The sequence below is a fragment of the Podarcis raffonei genome, chromosome 6 (assembly GCF_027172205.1).
Source record: "Podarcis raffonei isolate rPodRaf1 chromosome 6, rPodRaf1.pri, whole genome shotgun sequence".
Taxonomy (NCBI): Eukaryota; Metazoa; Chordata; class Lepidosauria; order Squamata; family Lacertidae; genus Podarcis; species Podarcis raffonei.
In genome coordinates, this window is record NC_070607.1 from 39,561,773 (window position 1) to 39,587,808 (window position 26,036).

General features: G+C 40.3%; 2 protein-coding genes across 7 annotated transcripts in view; one reads left to right on the top strand and one right to left on the bottom strand.

The window, feature by feature from the left end:
- Nucleotides 1-7,628, bottom strand: part of PATJ (PATJ crumbs cell polarity complex component) — a 157,843-nt gene extending 150,215 nt beyond the window's left edge. For 3 of the 6 annotated variants that reach the window (XM_053392227.1, XM_053392225.1, XM_053392226.1), the window contains exons 1-7: nt 7,069-7,625; nt 5,083-5,138; nt 4,827-4,993; nt 4,081-4,275; nt 2,983-3,122; nt 2,176-2,371; nt 1,588-1,716 (exon numbers count right to left, since the gene is read on the bottom strand). In XM_053392227.1, the coding sequence (XP_053248202.1) occupies nt 1,588-1,716; nt 2,176-2,371; nt 2,983-3,122; nt 4,081-4,275; nt 4,827-4,993; nt 5,083-5,104 (849 nt within the window). In that variant the 5' untranslated portion in view covers nt 5,105-5,138; nt 7,069-7,625. Of the gene's footprint in view, nt 1-1,587; nt 1,717-2,175; nt 2,372-2,982; nt 3,123-4,080; nt 4,276-4,826; nt 4,994-5,082; nt 5,139-7,068 lie in introns of all 6 variants that reach the window. The other 3 variants (XM_053392224.1, XM_053392223.1, XM_053392228.1) reach the window with 2 other exon arrangements.
- A 1,249-nt stretch (nt 7,629-8,877) lies between these two features.
- Nucleotides 8,878-24,539, top strand: TM2D1 (TM2 domain containing 1). Its single transcript, XM_053392229.1, is given in 8 exon segments — nt 8,878-9,016; nt 9,019-9,184; nt 10,425-10,498; nt 11,042-11,150; nt 12,244-12,335; nt 16,138-16,211; nt 20,752-20,870; nt 23,670-24,539. Coding segments are annotated over 7 exon segments (750 nt in total). The 5' UTR covers nt 8,878-8,892; the 3' UTR covers nt 20,863-20,870; nt 23,670-24,539.
- Nucleotides 24,540-26,036: the final 1,497 nt, after the last annotated feature.

Genomic DNA, 26,036 nt, shown 5'->3' on the forward strand with positions numbered 1-26,036 from the left:
ATTAATATTAATAAAGTGAAACAGAGCCCTCTTTGTATCCACAAGGTTAGAGGCAGCAAGTTTTAGTCAAAGTTGCACTGAAACGCCAATCCCAAAAGGTGTAGCATCCTTTAGTGCCAGCTGAGGGACATGGAAGCACAAGAGGTTCATAATTTCTAAAAAAATAGACTCAGGGTCTCAATTTGTATCAAGAGTGCACAGTCAGCTGACTCCAAAACCCACAGCCTGTAAAGCAACTTGGGTTGTTGCATGAAGATTCACAGCTCTGTGATCATGTAGGTACCTTCCTGGCATGATCAAGCTATAGGCGGAAGCACTAACAACTGCCCTGGACTAGAGCCAGGGAGACCTGTATCCTATTTTTTGCCTGATCTACCTCACAGGGTTGTTGTGAAGATAAAAATGATGCAGGGAACTATGTAAGCCACTAAAATTACTTGAAAATGTCATAATTAAATAGTATTCCTATTTGAACTCATATTTATTATTCTGGGAATCTCAAGCATGAACGCTCCAGATTTGCAAAGTCCGGAGAGTTCTGTGTAAGAGAGCTCAAATACAACATAAGTTGTATTAGTTCCATAGGCACCAAAACAAATAGGATTCGTTTACAGACTTTCTTGCTGCCTTCACAAACATCACCAAAACTTAGTTTTGAACAACTGGTAAGCCTCATCCGCACACATTCGCAGCAATATCCCAACCAATTTCCAGTTTCTCAGTAAACTATTGTGTTGTGTACTGCATGCAAATACAGCAAATTAGGTTGGTAGAATCAAAATCTGATTGGCTAGGAAACCTCTGTGAATAGAGGGTGAGAGATATATTTATATTGTAAACCACCCTGTTATCTTTGAAGGGTGGTATAGAAATTTAATTAATATTAATAATAATAGTTAGGAAGACAAACAGGGAGGATGGGAGCAAACTCACTGCTGTTAGTACATGTAGTGATTAACTGAGTTTGGCATAATGCATGAATACAGCTTTGTGTTGCTGCTCTCCAATACTTTAAGTCTAATGGTTAACATATTACTGATCTTTAGATCCAAATGGTACACATGTTTTCTAAATTCCCTTTCTTACTGTGGCATACTTGAAAAACCATTCATCTGACTTGGAACACAGACACCGTCAACATTTAAAGTTAGTTATCCTTGCCCAAGCTTTAGTCTTGCTTTTATAGATACTGACTCTTGAGTCTTGAATAATATCAGTCTTCTTTGATCATAATAGGCATGTGGAAATAAAGGCCATGGACTGGAGTCAGCACTTCTGCCCAAATACTGTCCTCTCCCCACAATGGAATGAGCAGCACGGCTAGGATTGTGCTTGCCACTCACTTTGCTAACAGCAGTAGTGAGAAAAAAGTGGAAAGAGATGGGTATAACTCTGCCATCTTTCTCCAGTGTCTAGTGAAAGGAAGTACAGATTAAGCTAGGCAAGGGGTCTCCAACTGGTTGCATCAATCACCCACCACCAGCACCTGCCACTCTTTAAAATACAACACCTTAGCTTGCTTGGAAATTCCAACTGATAACTATTGGATGTTTTGTTTTAAAGAAGGACACAGTACAAACCAGTTACCTTATCTGCCAGACCTCCAGGAACAACAGTCCTCACCACTACGCCACTTGACTTTCCTCCTACAATTCCGAAACCCAATCCTGAGCCATCGTTAACCAGCTCTACTTCCTCAACATGGCCCCAATTGATCTGGAAGAGGCAGAAGATGAAAGTCTGTTTATCATGATACTTTTTGTGTATGGTTATGTTTTTATATTGTAAGCTGTCCTATGATCTTTGGATGAAGGGTGGTTTAGAAATTTAATAAACACTAAAAAATAAGAATGCACAGCACACACAAAGTTTATAGAACACAGGAGATAGCATTTGAACTCAATGGGTTACCAGCTAGTTACTTCCTACAAAGCAGTTTTATTATTTTTACAACTCCATTTGAAGTTGCAAGGTTGTTCCAAGAGAGTTGCAAGTTGACACATACATCTAGGAATATGGTTTTTTTTAACTGCATATTTAGTCTGATCTACATTTTATCTGTGTGGAAGACAAAGACACTAATCATACGCAATTTGTTGAGCATTGTAAACACTGTACAATGTGTTTTAAGATGCTTGTAATTCAAAACTCAATTCTGACAAAGCTGTAACTTACCATTTCAAGTGAATTAACATCACTTAAGGAGGTTGAGGTCCGACTGCTTCTCTGGGTTGGCTCCCTAGCCACAATCAAATGTAAGGAACCTGTGGCTTGCTGGAGCAATATAATGGCCTGTTGATGGGAAATGTTCTGATCCAACAGGGTGTGATTAATGGCCAGTATTTGGTCATTCTCCTTTAATCTTTGATCCCTTGGATAAAGCAAACAAAATGCTTGAAAAGAGCATGGCAGCATCTTCATAACAGGTTTTCAAGGACACAAACAGATATGCGGTGGGATAGAGAACTTCCTTCTCTAATAGTATTGAGGTTGGCTAGTGCAGTATAGTGAGAAAGCATGAGTTGTCCCTAGTTTGTATCTCACTTGTCCATAAATTCATTAAAGTGAGCACTATATCTCAGTGCCCACCTTCTGAATCACAGGAATCATGATAGGGCTCCTTGGCTGCTCAAGTCTAAAATGAATGCTAAACGTTATTATCATTATTGGCTCATATGCTTTCATTATACAGAGCCACCCTTGGCAGGCGGCTGTCCATAATGCCCCTGTACTCTGCTTCTAGTGCACTGTGGTGTCCAGTTCACATCCACTAATCTGTGGCAGGCTGGTGGGCAAGATGTCTTGCCTTACAACAAGGCGATTTGACAAGACAACTCTTGGCTGTCTTGCAGCTCTAGGGTCCTGGCAATGCCAATAGTATTTAAGAACAATGGTTTTAAAGAACAGCATAAAGAATGTCATACCCTTTATTCAATTTGTGTTATTTTTATGAGCTTTGACAATATGAAACAAGAATCTCACCTGGCTGCTATGCTTCCTGGCTGAACTTCCTTGACAAAGATACCGGGTTCTCCAAGACTTTGGTTTTTAAGAGCAACCACACTAAAACCAAGGCCTCCATTAAATGGCTTCTCTATTGCAATATTTTCTATTTGCCTGCCCTAATAAATGAAAAATAGAAGCAATTAACTTACAATATTCTATTCATTTATCTTAAAATACACCCCCCCAAAAAAAAACTAAACAAGCAAAGCCTATTGAGAACCAAATTTCATGTATGGCTTCAACTTGATGTCATTACAAAATAATAACATTACATAGAATAGTGAAATTGACCACTAAACTAGTCCCCTTATCGCTTAGCCCGGACATTGAGGTCCTCCACCGAGGGTCTTCTACTGGTTCTCTCACTGCAAGAAGCAAAGTGACAGGGAACCAGGCAGAGGACCTTCTCAGTAGTGGCGCCCTCCCTGTGGAATGCCCACCCTTCAGATGTCAAGAAAATAAAGAATTACACAACTTTTAGAAGACATCTGATGGTAGCCCTGTATCAGGAGTTTTTTAATGCTTTTATTATGTTTTTAGATAAGCTGCCCAGAGTGGCTGGGGAAACCCAGCCAGATCGGTGGGGTATCAATACTATTATTATCTGTGTTTTTTTCATGGGGGTACGCAGGGGTACGCACACCCCTAAATATTTTGTTAATCTTTTTAAATTTTGTCAATTTACTATATTTATTTTTCCCAATTTGAACTATAAAATGGTGATTTTCTTGAGTCAAAATGAGAGTACCCCTAAACATTTTTTTAGAAAGAAAGCACTGATGATGATGATGATGATTACTACACACTTCCTGAGTTTTTACAAAAGGAACACTGAATGCATGCAAGAATCGAAGAAAATGCCACAAATTCAAGGTTTGGCAAGAACCTGCTCAAAAAATACTTAGAACATGAGCTTTCTATTACTTACCATTATACAATTATAATGCAACCCCCCCCCAAAAAAAATACACTTGCATGCTTTGCTGTACAAATGTAAAACTTAAAAACCAGAAACATTTGGAATTAATTGGATGAGCAATATATATTTAGTTTGCCAATGGTGCTGTGCCATACCTTTGCCATCCTCTGGATTGCCAAATTAAACTCATCAACTCCAGGCTTTGGAACTAGAGGAGTCATCTGATTGTTTTGGTTGCAAGTCATATAAAGGTTTCCATTAGCAAGAGAATTTTGATCAGCGTCAAACACCAGCAAACCTCTCCTGGTAAAATCAAAATCCACTGAACGATTTGGAGGCATGTAAGCGAGCTGTGGATAGCAAGGGAAGACATTAATTTACACATATAATTGTTTCTCCTGCCACTCGATTTGTGAGTAAGCGCTTCTTATTTATCTCAGGAGTGGCCAAATGTAGGAAAACCTCTAGGAAAACTTCAAATGTTAGGTTCAAGGCACGATAGCCGGCAGTTTGACCTCTGATGTTAAACCTTTGTATAACATTAGTAAGAGATCACAGAGTGGGGGGTGGGCCTCATGGTCTTCTATTTATTATCTATTTTAGTTACTGAATTTCTATCCCACCCTTCCTGCAAAAGGAGCCCACGGCAGGACCCAACCCCAGACATAGAACATAATTGTCTGAAGGCAATTAGTGAGTGATTTAGTAAATCCATGATAGATTACAATGATGATAAATTTACCATAGAAGTGACAAAAGATCAGCATTCACCCCAAGCAGATACATAGTGTAAATATTTCGATGAATATTTCATTAATTCATTCATTTCAATGAATATTTCATTAATTCATCCCTCAAACATAACCACCAGCATTGCTAAACTTCACAGTCTTTAACTTACTTGTTCTTTCAGTTGCTTGATTGACTGCTGAAGAGTCAGCATATGATTAAACAAGGGATTCTTGAGTGTATTGTACAGGAAAGCCAGATTATCGATCTGTGAAGTGTCTCCTCTCTCATGTAGCTTCAATAGCAGACGCTCCAAAATCCGCAGCACCTGCTGCTTATCTGTGGGATTCCATAAAAATCACACATTAAATGCCTGCTTTGAAATATTTGATTATTTGACCAAGAGATTCTTTTCCAGAGATGCCTACCTGCAACAGGATTTTCTGGCATCTTGGCTTATCTGTGCTGCAGTAGTCAAAATAATCTGCATTTTAAAATAAAAGTACAAGTTAAGTTGAGGTCAACATGTTTCTTTGTGGAGCAAAGATGTCACACACACACATAATACCTGTAATCATTCTCAAAAGCTGCTTCTTAAAATCCCACATTCAATCAAAATGTTTGGAGATCATAGGGGGATTACTATTGTGATAAATACAGTTTCTTCACTAACAGCACAATCTTAACCATATCCATTAATAAGCAAGTCCAATTGAATTCAGTGGAGCTTACTTCCAGACAAGAGGGGTCAGGACTGCAGCCTAAAGCATTTAAAAGAAAAAAGATTCCCCAGCCACAAAACAATACGTATTATCCAATATGTATTATTATTTAGCATAACACAAACAATGCTGAGAAGATGTGGCTATTTAGCTTCCTGCTACCTATAAACATAAAAGGGACCCAGCAAATTCAAAAATTTACACCCCTGCCATATTCTCCCATTATACGAGTTTAAATTCACATTGGATTACTGTTGGCCTCCCTGCTTTGGCACTCTTCCAAGTGGTGCTACAGCAGTGCCAGCCCTATCATTGGCGGCAGAATGAGGCAGCTGGTTTGGGATGTCACAAAAAGGCTTCATATGATTATTTAATTTATTACTATTGTATTTTACTATCAGGGAAGGTGAGAGGGGGTTTTGGGATTGTTCTGCCTTGAGTGGCAAAATAAACTTAACTGGCTGTGGCTATTTTGTGCATGGATTGCGGGAGGGCACACTTTGCTGTTCTGCCTTAGGCGGCAAATGTCTTGGCAGAGCCATGCCTGCCGCATCCAATCCTAGCTGCTTATTGCCAAGAGCAGGCAGAGGCAGCAACAGCTTAGGTTCTCTCTCTCTCTGGACAGACCCACTTGGCCCAGTCTCTTCCACAAAGCTGCCCAAAGGCAGTTCACAAATGACAGGAGATGTGAACCAGTGCTCACCCTGGGAAGCCCTGCTGGACCTAACCCTCCCTGTGTCACCAGCCACAGAGAAAGGGGCAACTAGAGGAAGGTGCAACACAGAAAGGGTCAACAAGAAAGAGAAGGGGGGCGGAGGCTCCTTACAGCTCCACTTGTTCCCTTTGTCAGGAGCGTGAGACACAACTGCCATCGGCAGGCAACTCTCTGAGCCCAAGAGGGAGAAAGACAACATTGGTGCTGCTGCCACTGCCCACTGTAGACAGTGGTGCAGCACAGGGAAGATGGGCCCCTTGTCCTCAGAGAGGCACAAAGCTCAAAGCTCAAATTCCACCAGCAGGGGTGGCTGCTAGACCTCAGAAACAGGTGGTGTGAGGTCAGTACAGGTGGGTCCACTCTCAACCTGTGGGTGGCCTCACAAGCCCCACCAGAGAGGCTGTGTAAAGACATGGAGAGACAGGAACTACTCAAGCAAGGTGCAGCAGCTAGTCAGGGGCCAAGGTGTGGGACCTGTTGCGCCATGACTGAGAGTTACAACCAGGCTGAAAATAGCTTTTCACCGCTTCTCCTCCACCCTGTCTTAGGTTTTGAACTGTTTATGTTAAAACTTTAAACAGGACAACTCCCAAGGCAGCCACCACCATGCAATAATCAAAACCCCTCGCCGGAGCCAAAACAAGGAAGTCCAGTGGGTATGGAAGTTTGCAGTTAAAATTAGAATTTCAATTTTTGTATTGTTATTAAATCTTTTTAGCCTTGGATAATTAGAAGGAAAAGCACGAACTGGGAACAAACTCCACAGAGATTTAAATCCCAGCTCAGGGCTCTGCAAAGCAGCCCAGCCCGAAGTGCGACAAGTGTTTTCGACGAAACTTAGAAACATCCAGGAAGTAAGTGGAGGGCGTCCTGTAAATGCCCCGCCGGTTGCTATTCCAGCGGCTGCGCGCTGCTTCTCTTTCCCGCAAATGACAGGGGGCGAGGAGAGGGTCGCCTGTTCCTGGACCCCCTCTTACCTGGTCTCTGCGGGGGGAGGAGAGCTCTGCCGCGGCTGCCTCTTTCGGATCTTCCACTCGCTCTTACCTGGGCGGAAGCGAGAGCCTGGATTCGAGCCGCGCCTCACCTGCAACACAGGAAGCTGGCAGCAAGGGGGAGCCGTGCCTTAGGCAAGGAAACCAACGCCGGGAGAGTCCGGATCTGGAGGGGAAGGAAGGCAGAGAGAGCGGCAGGCAGCAGGCGGCGAGGTTTCGCCCCGCTTGATTTCCGCGCGGTGTGAACCAACAAGCCCAAGGGCCGCGGTGAAGGCACTGGGGAAGGCACATAAAGAAGTGGGGAGAGACATAGAAGGAAATAATCCAGGGGTTGAGGGGGGGCGTGAAAGAGAAGCAAGATGAAGGGGAGATAAGCGAGAGGCGCCAGCGCGCCATTAATTCCCGACACGTTTGAATACGCGGCAGTGGCGAAAGAAAATCCAGCTGGTTTAGCAGTAGCTGTTGATGAAACCAGCAATATGCTCAACCCAAAACATGAAGAAATCATGAGTCAGTTTATGGGTTTTTTAAGTTGGGAAAAAAACCACAAGTCATATTTAGCTTTTACTTATTATTAGAACTCGGGATAAATAGTTCTTAAACTTTTCCTAAACGGACAGGAAATAATGAAGTTGCAGGCAGCCAAGTGTCTCAGAGATGCATTCTCAACTCCAGGATAGTTCACGTTAGTTATAAGAATCTTCTTAGCTAAGTATTGTTTTGCTGTTATTAATTACCTGCCCTTCACCAGGGCAACCCCCGGTAGAGCACATGGACACAATCTAATCTGGTAGAGCATGGAGTACGGTGGCAAGTCATCTCGGTCTAAAAGGGTCTGTAGCACCTGTGCCTCCAGTGGCAGTGAATCCAGGAGCAGGGAAGTGGGGTTGCAATCCTAAATTTACTTACCTTTGAGAAAGCCCCATTGAATTCAGTAGGGCTTACTTCTGAATAGACATGGTTAGGGTTGCAGCCTTAGTTACTACACAATACTCTTCTCTATATTTTTCTATAAAGTTAGCTTAAAACATTTAAATGCATGCTTACCAATCTCTGTTGCCAGTGAACCTCTTCACCCCTTTGGACCTAAAAAATACCTAACAGAAATTTTCAGCAGGTGAAGCTTTTTCTTATTATGATATACAAATATCCGTTTTGCGTGTGCATGTGAAACTGCTTAATTTCGGTGAAAGACCCCAGAACCCCGTTAGCTTTTTATTTTATTTTATGCAGCCTTTAGAGGTTGCGACTGTGGATGGAAGCGAGAGGAATCTATCAACGAGATCGGAAGGGATTCTATGCCTCCCTGGGCTTCTTCGGGAGCAGGGTTTCCTAAACTGGGTCTCCAGCTGTTTTTGGACTACAACTCCCATCATCCCTAGCTAGCAGAACCAGCGATCAGGGATGATGGGAGTTGTAGTCCAAAAAAGCTTGAGCCCCAAGTTTGGGATTCCCTGTTCGGGAGGAAGGGTGGGATATAAATTGAATAAATAACACGACACAGGCATTAATTTGTGAGCTTGGCTTTATCCTTTGTTCATACTCTACATTCACGTTTATTTTATGATCCTATCAACCTCTGACCACCGCACGCGCTTTCGTTTTGAGATTGGGAGGGGGCTGAACATTTTAGTCAAGTTTCCGCGCTTCAAAGGGATCCATCTTAAGTAAGGGCAGCCGAGCTTCCTTTCGCAGCTTTGTTAGGAAAGCATCCATCTTTGGAAAAGGCACCCGGCTTCCCGTTTCGCCGCCTGTCTGTTTACCGGGGAGGAAATTATAAGGAACGGAAGCCATCTTTGCTATGGGAAAATGAAGGCTTCTCTGGAAGAACAGCGCCGCTTCTTCCGCCCCATTTCTAGGCCCGCTGGCCCTTTGGGAGAGGCGTCAACGCTACTAGATAGGGCGAAAACGTCAGCTGACCAGGGGGCTCGTTTTCCAACATGGCCGCCTGGCAGGAGATGCCGCTGTCAGGGAACAAGAGGAAAAAAGGCGGCGTGATCGCGCTCTGGTCCTTGGGAACCTTGTGCTTTGCTTGTCTCGCGGCGCAGGGCGCGGCGGGCGGCGACCCTTCTCTGAAGTGCGAAGACCTGAGAGTCGGCCAATATCCTGAAGCTGTGCGGAGGGCACCCAGCAGCGCCTGGTTGCCATGATGATGGGCCTTGCAATGGGTTGGGGAGGGCCGTGGGGCTGCCCCTTTTCCCGGCAGAGCTCCTGCGATTTAAAACACCCGGTGAGGTCTTCGCACCACTTCAGCTGCATGCTGGGCAGAAGCTACACCTGTTGAATCTTTTGTAGTCTTAAGGAGCACAGTAGCTCTGCCATACACAAAAAAGTGGCAAGATATGGGGGGAAATATATGTTTAAACCTCATGAAGTGACCTCATCAAGCAAGGCTCTCTGACATCAGGCAGTGATCAGGTGTAGAAAAAATATTTAATCTAAGTAAAAGGTATAGGACCCCTAAGTAGGGGAAGGGTTACCCCTCTTTTGTTTGCCGCTGTGCTAAGATGTATTTGAAATGGTTTTGGGGTGACATGTAGTACAATCACTTTATTTGAGTCTGTGATGTGTTGGATTAAAGGAATGCTAATAAAATTAAGCAGAAAAAGTCTAGTTCAAGAATGGAGAGTTTGGCTCTTCAGATGTTGTTGCACTCCAACTCCTGTTAGCCTCAGCCAGCACAGCCAGTGGTCAGGGATAATGGAAGTTGTAGTCTAGCAACATCTAGAGATCCACAGGTTCCCCACACCTGTTCTAAACAAATGGGCCGCCTATCTGAGGCTCCTGGGTCATATTTTGTTGTGGATAAAAGTACAACATTTAATTGGTTTAGCAGAGCAAGAAAGCCAGGATATTAAACTATGTTTTAAATAACATATTTTTAGACCATAGTTTAATAGCATCTTAATTTGTTATGAAACTGCTAACTGCCATTTCTGGATTGGATAAAATGGGAAACTATACTGAATAGGTTTAATTGTAGTTCATACAAAGGGCTGTCTGGGTACAAGCAAAAATCTTCCTCAGATTTTGGCTTATTTAAACCATTATATGATTGTCTGATCTCTTCCATTTTGTTTATCTCACATTATTAGGAAGAGATAGATAAATACCAGGAAACTCTGTGTCTCTTGTAAAGCCTAGTTAAGCACTTTGTTTTTCAAATACAAAGTTTATATGTTTATATACCCAAAATATTAGTAATAAGAAGGAAAACAGGCCACTTCCGCCTGTAAAATCTTAGGCAGATAAAAACAATTTATCGTAATTTACTGTGTTGTTATTGTTGAACACTTAACATGGGAGTTCAATTTATACTTGTTTTCCTTAATTATTCAAACATATATTTGTGAAGATCCTAAAATAGACAATGAAACACAAGAACCTTTGAACTGTACAAATCACACTGCTTATGGTAAGGAGTTTAGCAATAGAATGCTTTTAGTCTAGCTACTGGTGCATATTATTTGACTAAATGCTGCTCATGATAAACACTAGTTCCCGCACCCCATATTGATCATGTATAGTGGTGATCAGTAACACTGTGTATGGCACAATTTATAATTGAATGCATAATTGGTGTATTTATTTACAGTGGTATGTGAACCTCTTTGGTCCACAACCTTCTATGCACCTTGATAGTCTATGTTATTTGTACTTCACAGTCTTGTCATATATATTTTGTTTAGCACAGCATAGTGTCATAGGCGCAAAGAAATTTGTTTAACTATTTTATCATGCTAGTCATTACTTTATAATGTTAATTCAGAAAACTTTAACTTGTATATTTCCACTTTTTCCAGAAAATATTTTATATTAAATCTGTAGTACAGTTGCATTCTTCTATGTGTAGTATTAGCTATCTTGATAAAAACATGCATATCTTTATTTCACTTGTTCTGTATTTGAGGCCTTTCCCTGGAGTTTAGTGCAGAATGCTTTTTTTTTTTGCCCGCAGTCGCCTGTCTTCCAGCACCAAATATTACTTGCAAGAATTTATTTGGGAATGAAACCCAATTTACTGGAAAGGAAATTGGATTTTACAAGCCTATAGAGTGTCGAAACGTGTAAGTGAATATTTTTGTTCAATATATAATGCCACCACTTGTTGTAAAGCTTGGCTAAATTAATTATAAAATATACTTCAGCCACTTCCTTAGCCTGAAGTGTGATTTAGCCCTCTTCCTTCTCAGCTCTATGACAGGAGAGTGTAGAGGAGTAACACATCAGTTTTAAGAAATTGTAGTAAAACTGCTTTCCATCTAAAAGGTTCAGGCCCAGTTTTGGCACAGAAACTGCTTGGGTCGCCTTGTATGATTACCTCTGTCAGGGGAGAGACAGGGAAAATATGTCCCTGTTAATTCTCCTTTACTTCTCAGCAACTTTCAGTACCATCAACCATGGTATCCTTCTGGAGTGGCTGTCTGCGTTGTGGGTGGGTGGCACTGCTTTGTGGTGGTTCCAGTCCTACTTGGATGGTTGTTCTCAGAGGGTGATGCTTGGGGAGCGTTGTTTGGCTCTGTGGATGCTTCATTTTGTGGTCCTTAGGGTTTGATTTTATCCCCCATGCTGTTTTAACGTATACATGAAACTACTGAGTGGGGTCATCCAGAGGTTTGGAGTATGTTGTGAGCAATATGCTAAGAACCCACAGCTCTACTTCTCCATTACATTTGCAGGTGTGGCAGTGGATGTCCTGGACTAAGGTCTTGCCTTGTTAATGGACTGGATGAGAGCCAAGAAACGAGCTCAATCCAGAGACCTAGACACTACTGAATGGGTGACTCCTTAGACTGGATGTATGAGAGGTTGCCTGCTCTTGATGGGGTTACTCTCTCTCTGAAGGAGCAGGTAGAACAGCTTCCATTGCTGTTCCTTGAGGCTCAGGTGACCTCAGTGGCATGGAGTGCCTTCCATCAGCTTTGGCTGCTGACCCAAATGCACCCTTATCTTGGTAGAGGTAGCCTAACTTCTGTTGTCCATGCTCTGATAACATATAGGTTAGATTACTGCAACATTTTATATTGGGGGGGGGGGGCTGCCTCTGAGGACAGCTCGGAAACTTCAGCTGGTTCAGAATTCAGCAGCCAGATTGCTCACTGGGGCAAGGTGGTTTGATTTAACAAATTGTTTTCATCCACATTTCTCTCCTGTTTCTAGAAATGGTTACTCCTACAAAGTAGCAGTGGCTCTGTCTTTATTTCTTGGATGGCTGGGAGCAGATAGGTTTTATCTAGGGTATCCTGCGTTAGGTGAGTGATTTATCTTCTTAGTATTAGGCTACCTCTATGGCTCACTATGCATCAAGGCAGTATTAAGAGCAGGTGCCATTCATACTGTAAACAAAGATGATTACACTGAAGATTATGATGTATGTGTATTTTTGATCACAGCTAGAATGTGAAGTAATGATAAGTACAATTTGTGACCTAAATTTATGCCATGTATATGATGAATAAGCATTAAAACTCAGTTGGTAGGCTAGTCAAATTAACCACCGTATTTTAAAAGTAAATATTTTTCGCAAGCCTGCCATTTCAGATCACATTGTGAAGCTTCTCCATTGAATTCCATGTTTACAAGCCATGCCTGCTTCCTAGGCATCTGTGTATCAAAGAGTAAAAAGAGGACTTAATAAATCCTTGGGCTTTTTCCTCTTGCCCTCAGCAGCCTTTCTTAAGAGAATTCTCAGTCAGGCATTAGCCCCTTAGTCTGTCCTGCCCTTGACCACACTGAAAACTTACTCACATGATATGCTCCTCAATCTTGCCTATAATCCTGATAGATCTACATTAATCACATAGCTTTAAATATCCTCTTTCTTCTCTCCTTTCTTCCCTGCTCCCAAATTTAAACTACTTTTGTCATTTTGATACCCTTCTTGGCTGTATACCCTGTAAAATTAGAGTATTCCACAGTCTTAATACTGTAGTTACTAAGAAATATGAGTTGGTATTTGATCCTCAATGTGATCTGGTATAAGTCATTTGGCTTAGGCTTTGTCTGAAAACATTCGTAACTTGGTAAAAAAATAATCATGGTTTTAGTATAGCAATCTGCCTGATACTATGCATGCTTGCTGAGGAGTAAATGCCACTGAGTTTAGTGTGTTGAGGCTATGCTTGTATACTCATTTATCCAAATAAATAGGACTTTTGAAAAGAATCAGGGTAAAAGACAACAAAAACAGCCAATGTGATTGACAACACCCACTCATATGCTTCACTGAGGTCAAGGAGTTAAAAGGAGTTGATGAAGTGGATGTAGCCTACCTTGATTTCAGCAAGGCATTTGACAAGGTGCCCCATGATATTCTTGTAAAGAAGCTGGTAAAATGCGGTCTTGACTATGCTACCACTCAGTGGATTTGTAACTGGCTGACTGACCGAACCCAAAGGGTGCTCATCAATGGTTCCTCTTCATCCTGGAGAAGAGTGACTAGTGGGGTGCCACAGGGTTCTGTCTTGGGCCCGGTCTTATTCAACATCTTTATCAACGACTTGGATGATGGACTCAAGGGCATCCTGATCAAATTTGCAGATGACACCAAACTGGGAGGGGTGGCTAACACCCCAGAGGACAGGAACACACTTCAAAACGACCTTGACAGATTAGAGAACTGGGCCAAAACAAACAAGATGAATTTTAACAGGGAGAAATGTAAAGTATTGCACTTGGGCAAAAAAAATGAGAGGCACAAATACAAGATGGGTGACACCTGGCTTGAGAGCACTACATGTGAAAAGGATCTAGGAGTCTTGGTTGACCACAAACTTGACATGAGCCAACAGTGTGACGCGGCAGCTAAAAAAGCCAATGCAATTCTGGGCTGCATCAATAGGAGTATAGCATCTAGATCAAGGGAAGTAATAGTGCCACTGTATTCTGCTCTGGTCAGACCTCACCTGGAGTACTGTGTCCAGTTCTGGGCACCACAGTTCAAGAAGGACATTGACAAACTGGAACGTGTCCAGAGGAGGGCAACCAAAATGGTCAAAGGCCTGGAAACGATGCCTTATGAGGAACGGCTAAGGGAGCTGGGCATGTTTAGCCTGGAGAAGAGGAGGTTAAGGGGTGATATGATAGCCATGTTCAAATATATAAAAGGATGTCACATAGAGGAGGGAGAAAGGTTGTTTTCTGCTGCTCCAGAGAAGCGGACACGGAGCAATGGATCCAAACTACAAGAAAGAAGATTCCACCTAAACATTAGGAAGAACTTCCTGACAGTAAGAGCTGTTCGACAGTGGAATTTGCTGCCAAGTAGTGTGGTGGAGTCTCCTTCTTTGGAGGTCTTTAAGCAGAGGCTTGACAACCATATGTCAGGAGTGCTCTGATGGTGTTTCCTGCTTGGCAGGGGGTTGGACTCGATGGCCCTTGCGGTCTCTTCCAACTCTATGATTCTATGATTCTATTCTATTCTATGAAGCAAGTGTGTGTGTGTTTGTGTTTGTTCCTTCTAGGATTCTTCATGGCTTGAGATGAAGTCAGGATAAATCAGTGTTGTCCCAATTGATACCAGCAATCAAAATGATTGGCAGCACCCTATCAAACATACACAACAAAACTGAGAAGGGTCTGGGAAAATATCTACCAGTCCAAGAAACTTTTTTTTAAAAAGAGAATTCATTCACATGTGAATATCATAGGCTTAGAAAATAGGTTAGTAGACATTTCAGAGATATTAACTTGTGTGGAATCATAAAAAAATCTCTTAGAGCCATTTTATCATGGTTTTTGTCTTCACAAAATGACTCCACATTAGAAAAGCTTTTCCGTCTTGGCATGAAATGTACTGCCAGACATCAGTACTTGGGCATATAAGGCGCCTGTCAGGTCCCTAAAATGCAAGCAGCTCTACAGGAAGACTTCCCTGACTGTTGCCTCAGCAGAAAATGCTATAGAGGTAGAAGACAAGTATCTTTTAAAGAATTGGCACATGTTGCTTTTCTGTTATTTTTGCATTTTTTCCCTGTTGCCAGTAAATATTTTGGTAGTAGCTGGCCTTGCTGTTTTGAGACACTGTTGGCAGGAGTGGTGCCTGTGCTTTTATATGCTTGGCTAAAGATGTTTTAATTATTTATTTGCCCATATTTTTATAAGTGTAGCAATCCTCATGTACCCATTTGGAATGAAACCCATTCAGATTATAGAGTGTCATTTTGGTTTTTCCCAATGGAATAGCAACCCATTAAGTCTGTCATTCTTCTTCATGTTAGACAAATAGACAGTTCTGTGACTCCAGTGTATTATTACAACGCTTACAAATACTCTGCTCTCCCATGTAAGCAAATGTAGTTTGTTCCAAATCTTTCCTAAATTGCTACAACATTGCTACTATATTAACACTGTTCTTTTTTTATCACTTTTGTCTTGGATTGGAAGCTGTTTGGACAGGGACCTGGCCATAGCATTAAATGGACTAGCATTAGATAAATATAAAATTCTCAACGGCCATCTTCCATAATATCAGGGAGCAAGTCCCTACCAATCAGTTTAATAATAATAATAATAATAATAATAATTTTTATTTATACCCTGCCCTCCCCAGCCAAGGCCGGGCTCAGAGCGGCTAGTTTAGAGGGTTTTCTTTCCCCCTTATACTTTCTGTACTGAAGTCATTTACATGTAGCTGTCTAAATTTACAGCCTGGGGGTGATATCTACTGTCATACTTGGAGTAGACCAATTAACATCAATGAATTTAAGTCACTTAAGTCTATTAATTTCAATGGGTCTAACTCTTTACTTAGTTGGAGATCACCCTGTGTTTGTTTGTGGCCATTCCAAGTTACCCACCGTATTTTGCTAATTGTAGTGTACCAGTCAAAGCCACATCTCTCCCTGCAAAAATTCTATTTGGGGGGGGGGGTGTATGTGTAAAGTAAGCACTGAAAAATGACTTCTTGGCTACACATATTCTTCTTCAGGATAACACTCAAGGGCTTCTAAGGAATTGAAAGATGTTTTATGAAGGAAAATATATCGTTGTCTAAAAACTAACACTCTAAACCTTTTTATGCTCTTCAATGTATGATTGTCACTTAATTCACAGGTTTATTAAAGTTCTGCACAGTAGGATTTTGTGGAATCGGTAGTTTAATAGACTTCATTCTGATTTCAATGCAGGTAAGCTTGCAACATCAGAATAAAAGACATTGGCTAGGATCCAAAAAGCTACTTAGATTTCTGCAAGGGACTTGTGCTAGCCCAGCAGAATTCTCCTTTCCCCCCATTTGAACAGCTGATTCCCATGCCATGTCAATAACTGCTTTTAAAACTTTCCTCAGTTTCAAAAGCAGTTTGCTATAGGGCTGTTCTGTTTTTTAAAGAAGATGTTTTACATTTTTTTTTATTCCAGCAGCTCTAGTTTATTAACACTTAATTTATTTTTGAATAGTAGGAGTTATATAACAATGAAATATTTGTATCATTTCCGAAAGAGGCCCCTGGAACACAATTTTTCCATACCTTAGTCACTGCTGGGAAAAGTGAAATCATGTGGGAGGTGGGTAGAGAGGAGGGGAAAACACTAATAAAATATATGAAGCCTGGCAGTCCAGAAAAGTGTGTGAGAGAGGTTCCTAGATTTCAGATTTCTTTTATTTATTAAAGACTACATATTCAGATTGTTTTGTTCTGAGGCCAGTCTTCCACAATTGGGAGGATTTTGCTTTCCATTGTTGTAGTATTAGTCAGCTTATAGACCCATGCCACCTAATTTTTACTTATAACCTATGTTACATACAGGCAACTCCCCATTTGCACACATTCAAGCCATGCGCGACTGCTGATGCGCACACCATTTTCAGCTCTGGAAGGGGGTAGGGCAGACTTACATGCATCCCGCCAACACGCACAGTGCCTTGGAATGCAACCCCTGCATAAATGGGGAGTTGTCTGTATATAGTTGAGAACCACAAAGATAAAGCCACAGTATCTGCTAGTCTCAAAATGCATGTTTTGCTATGTGATCTAAACCAAGCACTGCCAAATCATATGAGCTGATTTAGCCTCCATGTATTTCAGCTTGAACAGCCGGCTAAAAATGTTGACTTAACCTTTACCTATCTGACTGATGTTCACTATTTCTTGACATCATGCTCTCTTGGTCGACATGTAATAGCAAGTATGAGTAACATGTTCTATATTCAATCTGTATTAATATGCTCCACCAAGCATATTTCTATGTGACTGAAGAGCCAGAACCACACAAAAAGAAAGTAAATTTTAAAATGTATTAAAACTAAATAACTGGCACATTGTGAGAAATTGTAAATATCCATTTAAAATGGCGAAAGCATGAGATGAATAAACAGAAAGTTACATAAAAGTGATCATACTACAATAGATGTAGTAATGGGGCTACTACAGATGCTGAAGAGAAGAAATAGGAAGTGTTTGTATTAACTATGTGAGATAAAACAAGAAATTATAAATGAAAAATGAAATATAAGAAAGCAGTTACCCTAATACCCTCCCTGCAGTCTAGCTAACTCAAAAACAGTAGGAAAGTTTCACTTTATTATAAAGGTATTCTGAAACAATATACAAAAAGTTACTTAAGATTTTAAAGCAAGTAAATTAAATGTATGATACAGAGATATGTGTTTCCCAAATATTGAGATAGAATTAAGGGCTTTACGGAATAATGAGTAAATAAATGACTTTAAATTTGGAAAATATTAAGCAAAGGTTTATATCTACAAGAATTGCTATGGTAAGGGCTACTGGTTTCTGTTGGAAATATTTAGCTAAAATAATTCATAAGGTTTAGGGGAAATAAAAAATAGAATGTAAAAGGAAAAACCCTAGAAAAACTATGAAGCTACTCCTGGAAGCACGTTTCCTCGTCTTAGCAAACAGACAACCTACTCTCCATCTCCCCACACCACCAAGCTAGCATGCCTTCAGGGAATGTGCTGTTGAGGAGGGGGATGCCAATTAAGTTAAATGTAAGAAAATAGGAGGGAGAGAGAGAGAGAGAGAGAGAGAGAAGCCCCCTCCTTGGTAAAGTCCACTTCTTTATGGGTTTCACTAATATAGAGCCCCTCTCATTTCAAACCTCCTGACACAATCCAAATACTTTGCTCATTAAAATTACTCTTTAATTACTTTAGGCCTTGACCCAATATTCAAAATTTGTGCCTCTTTCTTTACTTTCAGCTCTGAGTCTTTCAGCTTTCCTTATCAGAACTATGTTATAAATTCTGCCCAAGCCTGGAAGAAGATCCTTGAAACCACCTGGTTCCTAGCTAAGATTGTACTCTCCTTTCTCAAACTAATTGCCCCAAACAAAGGCTTCTATCTCTAAACAGGGAAGAAAATATTTGTTAACATAAAAATAATCTTGTAATGTAACAAGCATATAGTATAAAGGCACACTCCTGGGCAATTAGTGGAAAACGGGTGAAGACATCACTCACCACAAACTTGAGTACCCAGTTCATATCTTACACTCCCCTTTCATGCCATAGTTTGTAACTGGGGCCCTTTTCCTTGAACAGTTGCTTCCTGGTTTAATTAACAGAGAAATAGGTAACTCTTAAACTGTGAACAGGAAACTTGTACAATCAAAAGGTACCCCAAAACAGAAATAGATGGAAGTAATATTTTATTCCAGTCCCAATTAAACAAAAAATCTGTATTGTTCCAGCACAGGTTTGAATGGATCACAGTGATAAATCCTCTGTTTCCTTGTTTTTAATTAGAATTGGGAGAACCATAATTTGCTCATCTGCAGCCCCGTTGGTGCTGCTATCAGAGAGCTGTCAACCATCCAGACACATATCTTCAAAGGAAGATATAGGGCCCATCACTGTGTTTATCTCAAAGTTAGAATTGTAGGAAGAATTATCCCTGTATCCAATTATGCTTTCTCATTAAAATATTTGACCTAGGCATAATAATAATCATGGCTTACTGGAACCAAACTTTTGTTCATATGATCTACTCCTGTACAGCCCCCCAGAACCCAGAAAATAAGTTCAAAAACCAACCAGATCCAACCATGTTGTTAAAATTTTAAAGACAAACAACGTATTATAATATTAATATTTTAATATATATACTTTGCCTTTTTTCCTGACAGGGACTCAAGGTGCCTTACAGCTAAAATAGAAACAACTTCCATTCATTTGAAGGGATTTGCTCTACCCTCAAATTCCACACCTCTTCTTGAACCACAATATCATAAAACATAGAGGTGTAATGCTAGTAGGGTAGGTAAGGAATCCTGGGGTGGCAGATAGAACTTAAACTTCAGGACCAAACAATTAAGTTGCTATCAAGCATAGTTATAGACATTTCCACTCTGTTTTTGACACTTGGAAGGTAGGTTATTAATTTTTGGATGTTAACTGCCAGTGATTACAGTTCTCTGGCTTAAAATACAGGAAGGGTTTGTGGGGTTTGTTTTTTTTAGCAGTGGGGCTTAGAATAGATGAGTTTTGGACCTGCCAGCTAATGATTAAAAATAACTTTCAAGGTTTAAAATTATTGTACGCCAGAAATATAATACTCATGGATTCAAGAGGAGTTTTGGCAGAATAATTTCATGTATTGACACATTTCTCAGTTTGCCATTACAAAGGAAGAAATACATGTTTGTGGAAGTTTTATACAATATAGAAATACAGACATTAAACTCCTTGATTTAAATCTACCCATTCAGGCTCCTCTCAGCTTCTCTGTTCAGCTATGTTAGCACTTAGGTAAAACTGATGTGACATTAAAACTCCTAGAACATAATTTCACAGCATGGGAGGGGGAACTGTAATTATGAGCCTATCCTATATAATACTGAACTTAATCCATTACAATAGTGTGCTTGAAACTGCATGTTGCCATCATAGGTATAAATGAATTTGTGAGGTTTCTGGGATGAATTGTAAACACCTGCCAATTAAACATTTTAATGCAAAGATCAGATTTTTAGTTGGGTCAGCTTTTATATTAAATTAAAGAAAGTTGAGGATGAGAAGGATGTTTACAAAAGGGAATGTTTCCAGATTATTTTGGCACTATGTTTTTACTTCCTAAACAGCCTTAAATGGTTGCTGAAACTGTTGCTTAGTAAAAACATTTGATTGTGCTTGACACTTGAAGAGCTGGTTCTTTTAAACACAAAACAGTGTTTCTGAATTTCCTAAACACAGATGTTTGTGGAAACATGTGTCAGTATTCACATGTAAAGGTAGTGTGATTTCCACCCTATTGTTGAAACTTCAGAAAATGTCAGCAGTGTTATAACAATTTATACATGCTACTGCATATTCTCCTGTAGGAATCTTGTGGCTTTTGTTTGCTTCTAAGTCTCAGCTGCACCTAAAGATTCATGCGCCCACCACCTGACTGAAACTAAGCAGGTCTCAGTCTGGTTAGTGCCTGGATGGGTGACTGCCTGTAAACATTCTTGGGTTCTGAGCAGGGAGAATATATAAATGAGTCACCCGACAAACATTTAAAAGAGAATTCCAGTCATATTTGTTTTGGAATAATAAGCTCTAATAAGTAGTTTTAGCTCTAATTAGAGGTTTTATGTCTTGCTGGGCTAGGGTAATGGTTTTAATAGATTCTTTTTCATATATACTGTTCAAAATCGTATTTTGTTTTATTTTTGTTCAAAATGATTTTAAATATATATATATTGTAATGCATTCTCTTTTAGATCGTTGGACCTTCTGATGGCTCTAGTTACATCATAGATTATTATGGAGCAAGACTTACCAGACTGAGTATTTCTAATGAGACATTCAGAAAACCACAATTATACCCTTAAACATGCCAGTAAGTGCCTTGATTTGGGTATGTTAAAAATTCATTAATTGATTAATAACTATTACTCTTGTAAAATGAAGTATGCATGGCACAGAGGAGTCGAATGCTTGTTTCCTGTCATGTAACAGAAAACCAGAATAACTGCACAGTTCCATGATCTTTTTGTAACCAACCCCCTACAAATTCTAGGGAATTTTGTAACTAATGCAAGAGTATCTCTTTTTAGTGTTCAAAACTGCATTCACTCATCACATGCAACTTCCCCTCACCTATGATAAGAACACACAGCAGTGCAAAGACTCCAAACTCTCATTTGTCTTGTGGTTTGCAGAAGGTAGAAACAATGTGATTCTCTTCTTAACAGTGGCAGAGGAGGCTGTTCATTACCTTCTCCACAGTGAACCAAGCCAATATTTGTGGATCTCACTTGAAAAGACAGCAAGATGCAGTTTTTGGCAAAAGCAATGTTTAGTTACCCCACATTTTGCCTCCTCTTTCCTGTAGGTGGAGCCAAACCCCATAACCAAATACCTTATGCCTATTGAAACAAGTGCATTGCAAAGGTCAGGTTATAAGCTCAGCACTGATCCTGTCTGTGTTTAGCCTACAAGGAAAGCCTATATAGTATTGTCTGCTGCTGTGTTGATGCATCAAGTTTCTAGACTATTCAACAATTTCAAAGATTATCTTCCATTAGTATAATTACTATATAAATCGCATTTTGAAGAAGTTTGCAACATGTACTTTAAATCTACAACTGAATTGTTCAGTAACACAGCAATCAAATTGGGATCATGTTCATTTTTAAGTTTTCCCACTAGCAAAAGTAAAATTAAGAAATAGCATGGAAAACGACTGTGCTCTGAATTTGTTTTAGTTTCATAATTAATATGCCAATACCCTGGCTTTCACTCCAACACATGTATATGTGTGGCAACTGAAAGGGCTCATGACTTGGCTGCCTCTAGACCTTCAAACCCTATATATATTTTCTGCAATCACAAATGGAGCTGTTTATATGCGTGAAACTGGCATATAGATGAACTGGCATTGGTTCATCTTCACAAATATTGTCTACTCTGGCAGCAGCTCTCAAGGAAAGTTTGTCAGTTAAAGATCTCAAGCAGGTATCCTTGCCACCCAAGTCACCTGAGATCCTTTAACTGAGCATGCTGGTACCGCTAACCTTCATATCCTCGTGGTACCTTTACCCCCAAACAGGCGCATGGGACAACTGAAGCAAACTAGCCATAAAAATTCTAGTTTTCTAGAGTGACATCCTATGTTCCTGACAGGTCTGTCTTATGCACTGAGAAAAGGCACATTTTATATGAAATAGGGAGAAGGCTTGAAAACACACATGGGACTCATGTACCACCTGGTAGTCTGGTTCACATATCATGTTACGGCAAAGCATGGCTTAATAAAAATGTGCCAGCTCCCAGGGAAGAGATCATGGCCACTTTGCTCCTCCCTACTTGTTTTGCTGCTGTGCTAAGCTGTGGTTTGGCTTAGCATTCAAACTCAAGCTCATGACTTAGCTGTCTCTAGACAAATCACAAACTGAAACTAAGGTTTGTCCTATGGTTTTTACAGCTCATGGTTTGTCAGGGAGAGCTAAATCATGAGCCCAGTTTCAGATGGCACCCTAAGCCAGGCCACAGCTTATGGCAGGAGCAAAATGACTGGGGAGGAGCACAGTGACTGTTTTCACCAGGAACCCACCCATTGGCTCATTTGTGCTAAGCCAGTGAGTTCTTTGGCTCAGTTGGTGCCATGTGGTTTCCCAATACAGTTGAAAACAGCCGACAGATATTTCTCAGGATCATATTAAATGACTTCCATATTAAACTTCTGTATTGTAAGTTTGCAGGCATGCAAGTTTGCAACTTCAAGCGATCAGAATGTATTTGTATCCTGCAATTACAAATCGTACCAAGGATACCATTCATTTGCATTGTTTTCCAGTGTATAAAAGTTTGCTATTGAAATGTGTCTATTTCCTTGCTGGTTCACAACCAGGTGACAAGAAGTAGGTGATTTATAGCTGTCTACTAGCTCACATATGCATTTTGCTGCTACTGGTGTTTATCTCTAGGGTATGCAATAGTTTAATGTGCTTAGCTATACTTTAAGTCAGAGTTTGTCAGCATGTACCCTCCAGATGTTACTGGACTACAGCTCATATCATCCCTGGCCATTGGTCATGCTCACTAGAGTCCAGCAATATCTGGAGACACCACAGTGGCTATCCCTGCTTTAAGCTATAGACTGACGTAGAGCAAAGAGGAAGAGGCTCAGAAGTCAGCTAATCTAGCTGCCACCCATGGGCAGCTATGTTAGCTGACTTCTGAGCCTCTTCCTCTTTGCTCTGCGTCAGTCTATAGCTTAAAGCAGGGATAGCCACCCAGCAGCAGCTGTGTTCTACAGTAGTATCCCAATGACAAGCCCTGGGAATGAACATAGATAAAAGGTATGGTTGGAAGAGAAGATGCAGCTCATGTCTATCCTATAACCAGCCTTATAGAATTTTAGTCCTATGAAAGGGAGCAGAAAGGAGAACAAAAGTGAAGAAAATCCAAGCTCCATTCTTGCTGCAAATGGGGGGCAGCTGTTGTTCAGGCTTTGAGGGGGATGTGTGTTTGACTGTGCTGTTGCAGAGGGGACTCAAGAGGCTACTATTGTGCTCTGGGTTCCTGTGGGACAAGAGGCAGCTTCACAAACTGTCTTTCATTTATGGAAGCTATACAACCACTCATGCTTTCCCAGTGACAGGAATTAATCATTTAATACTTTGATTTCTTCCAGAGTTCAGCCGAACAATAACTAATGGAAGGGGTCTGCCTTCAAAGGACATGATTTGATGGAAGCATCTGTGTCATCAGTTGTCTCGTTGTCTCTGCGCATGCCAAAAAGCAGAAGACAGCTTCATCATACACAGGCCATGGTTTGGCAATAACCATAGCCCTGACAAGAATAGGACAGTGACTTTGCTTTTAAATTATTTTGTTAAATAAGAATAAACAATGGACATAAATTATGGAGAATGCATCATGAATTACTGCACAATGGACTTAATACAAATTGCATAAAAACTCTGGAAAGCGTATGTGCGAACATAAAAGTAAAGGCAGGAAGAAATGACCTCAGATTCAGCATCCCTTTCCTGACTGCTCTTTAAAAGCAAGAGGAGAAGTCAAACAAAAAAATGTTGTTTTACAGATGTACCAAGTTCCAGCTCATTCATTCTCTCCCTCCCTTGCATCAAGTACATCCTGTACTTTTGGCAACAAGTTGACTGGATATTTAAAAGCTGCGAACTGCTCTGAAAGTTTCACATAGTGGGTTATGGGCCATGTGTGTTTGATCAAAATTCAATTACTGCACTGTGCCAGGCTTGGAAACCTATCATTGCAAGTTATGAAGTATGACGAAATAAGCTACTCTAATTGGTTCAGTATGGGGAGCAGTCTCAACCAAGCTTGTTATGATAAATAGCTTCCTGTGTTAAAGGTTCTCTGGAGCTTAAGTGTCTTGGCTCACCTCCTTCAACAGAATAAGAATATTGTTCCCTAGGAACACTTACATCACTGTCCCTCTCCCCAATTCAGAGCTAAATGTTTGTAGCATTTTCATCTTGCTGTTCGTGAGGAATATAAACAATGGTCATTGCTGTCATTTCCCTTGTCTTCTTTCTGTCACTTTTTCCAATCATAAAGCATTTTTGCTTTTCCCAGTATGAAGAGAGGTATAAAAAGTCTCTTAATATTTCAGCACAACTACCGTTGGCAATTTCACTTTTGTCAGCTTTGTTGCCACCTGGAAACTGTTGTTTAAAGTCAAGTCCACTTCATAAGAGCTAAAATAAGAGGGGAATGCACTGTGTCTCTAAGCCTACATCAGCACTTGTTAAACGAGTTGCTGAAAGAGCGAGCTCAGTTACTGACCTCATAGTTTTACTTATGGAAGCAGTGTCTGTTCTCTTATTCTCACAATAGCCAGCTGTGAAGGAACAAGCCCAGAACAACCCCTGGCTAGATAGATAGATAGATAGATAGATAGATAGATAGATATAGTCGGCAACAAGAGTCTTTGTAAAAAGATGGCTATCCAACACTCAGCCGTTTTAGAAGGATTTAAAACTGTTTGCCTGCCATTTTGTTAAGAGGAAGCTATGGAATATATATGCCTTTCCTTTAGTGGTTTGACCTGCTGGACTCATTTACGTGTACAGGTCATAATGTGGTCCTCAATCTTCTACGTTTGATAATTGAGCTTACCAAGTGCTGTTATCCAGTTACCATTTGTTTTCTGAGCTTTGATCTCATCATAGCTTGCCATAATATTTAAATGTCCTGTTTAACCTTCTGCTAAGAGATGTGCGTAATGCTGAAGTCGGCATTTCCAGTTTATGCTAGATCCACTGCAAAAAAAGAGAAATGTTCCATTTTAAAAAGCAATCTCCTTAGTCATCACTTAATCAAGCGATGACTAAGTGCAGCAATACAAAATTAGGGGGAGGAAAACTTGGTACAATAAATTTGAGTATCTACGTCAGAGTAGGATGAGAAATAAACCCTGCCGTTGCTTTTGTAAATCAGATGTGATCAAATACTTTAGGATGGGAGGAGGGAGCATGTTAAATGTCCTTAGCTTGAATATTGAACTTTGCAGATTTTTAAGATTTATTTATTTTTTAACAATAGCAGGTAGATGATAGTAATCATGTTATGGCTTTTAATAAAGTTCTGACAAGAAGTAACTTTACCTTTAAAAATAGAATGTGACTGCAGGCACTTATGCTAATCTTCCTTTTGGCAAATCAGCTTTTTTTGTATTGAATCTCGCTTGATTGAATAGCACTGGAGCTGCCAGAGTAAATGCTATTATCAATGCACAGTAATTAAGGAAATAGTCCTTGTCACTCGAACAGCGTCCAGGCTGTGCCTGCTGTAATAAAGTTAAATGATAAAGAAATCTCTTTAAATAAAGTGCAGCTACTGGAGTGTGGTTACTTCTGAAATGCAGTGGAACAATGCAGTGGAACAATTACTGGTGATAGGAAAATATGCCCACTGAACACAATGAGAATGTAGACTTCCAAAACATATAACATATAGCATTAAACAATTAATCTTCTGATTTAAAGCTAGAGAACCATGTTTTAATCCTCCA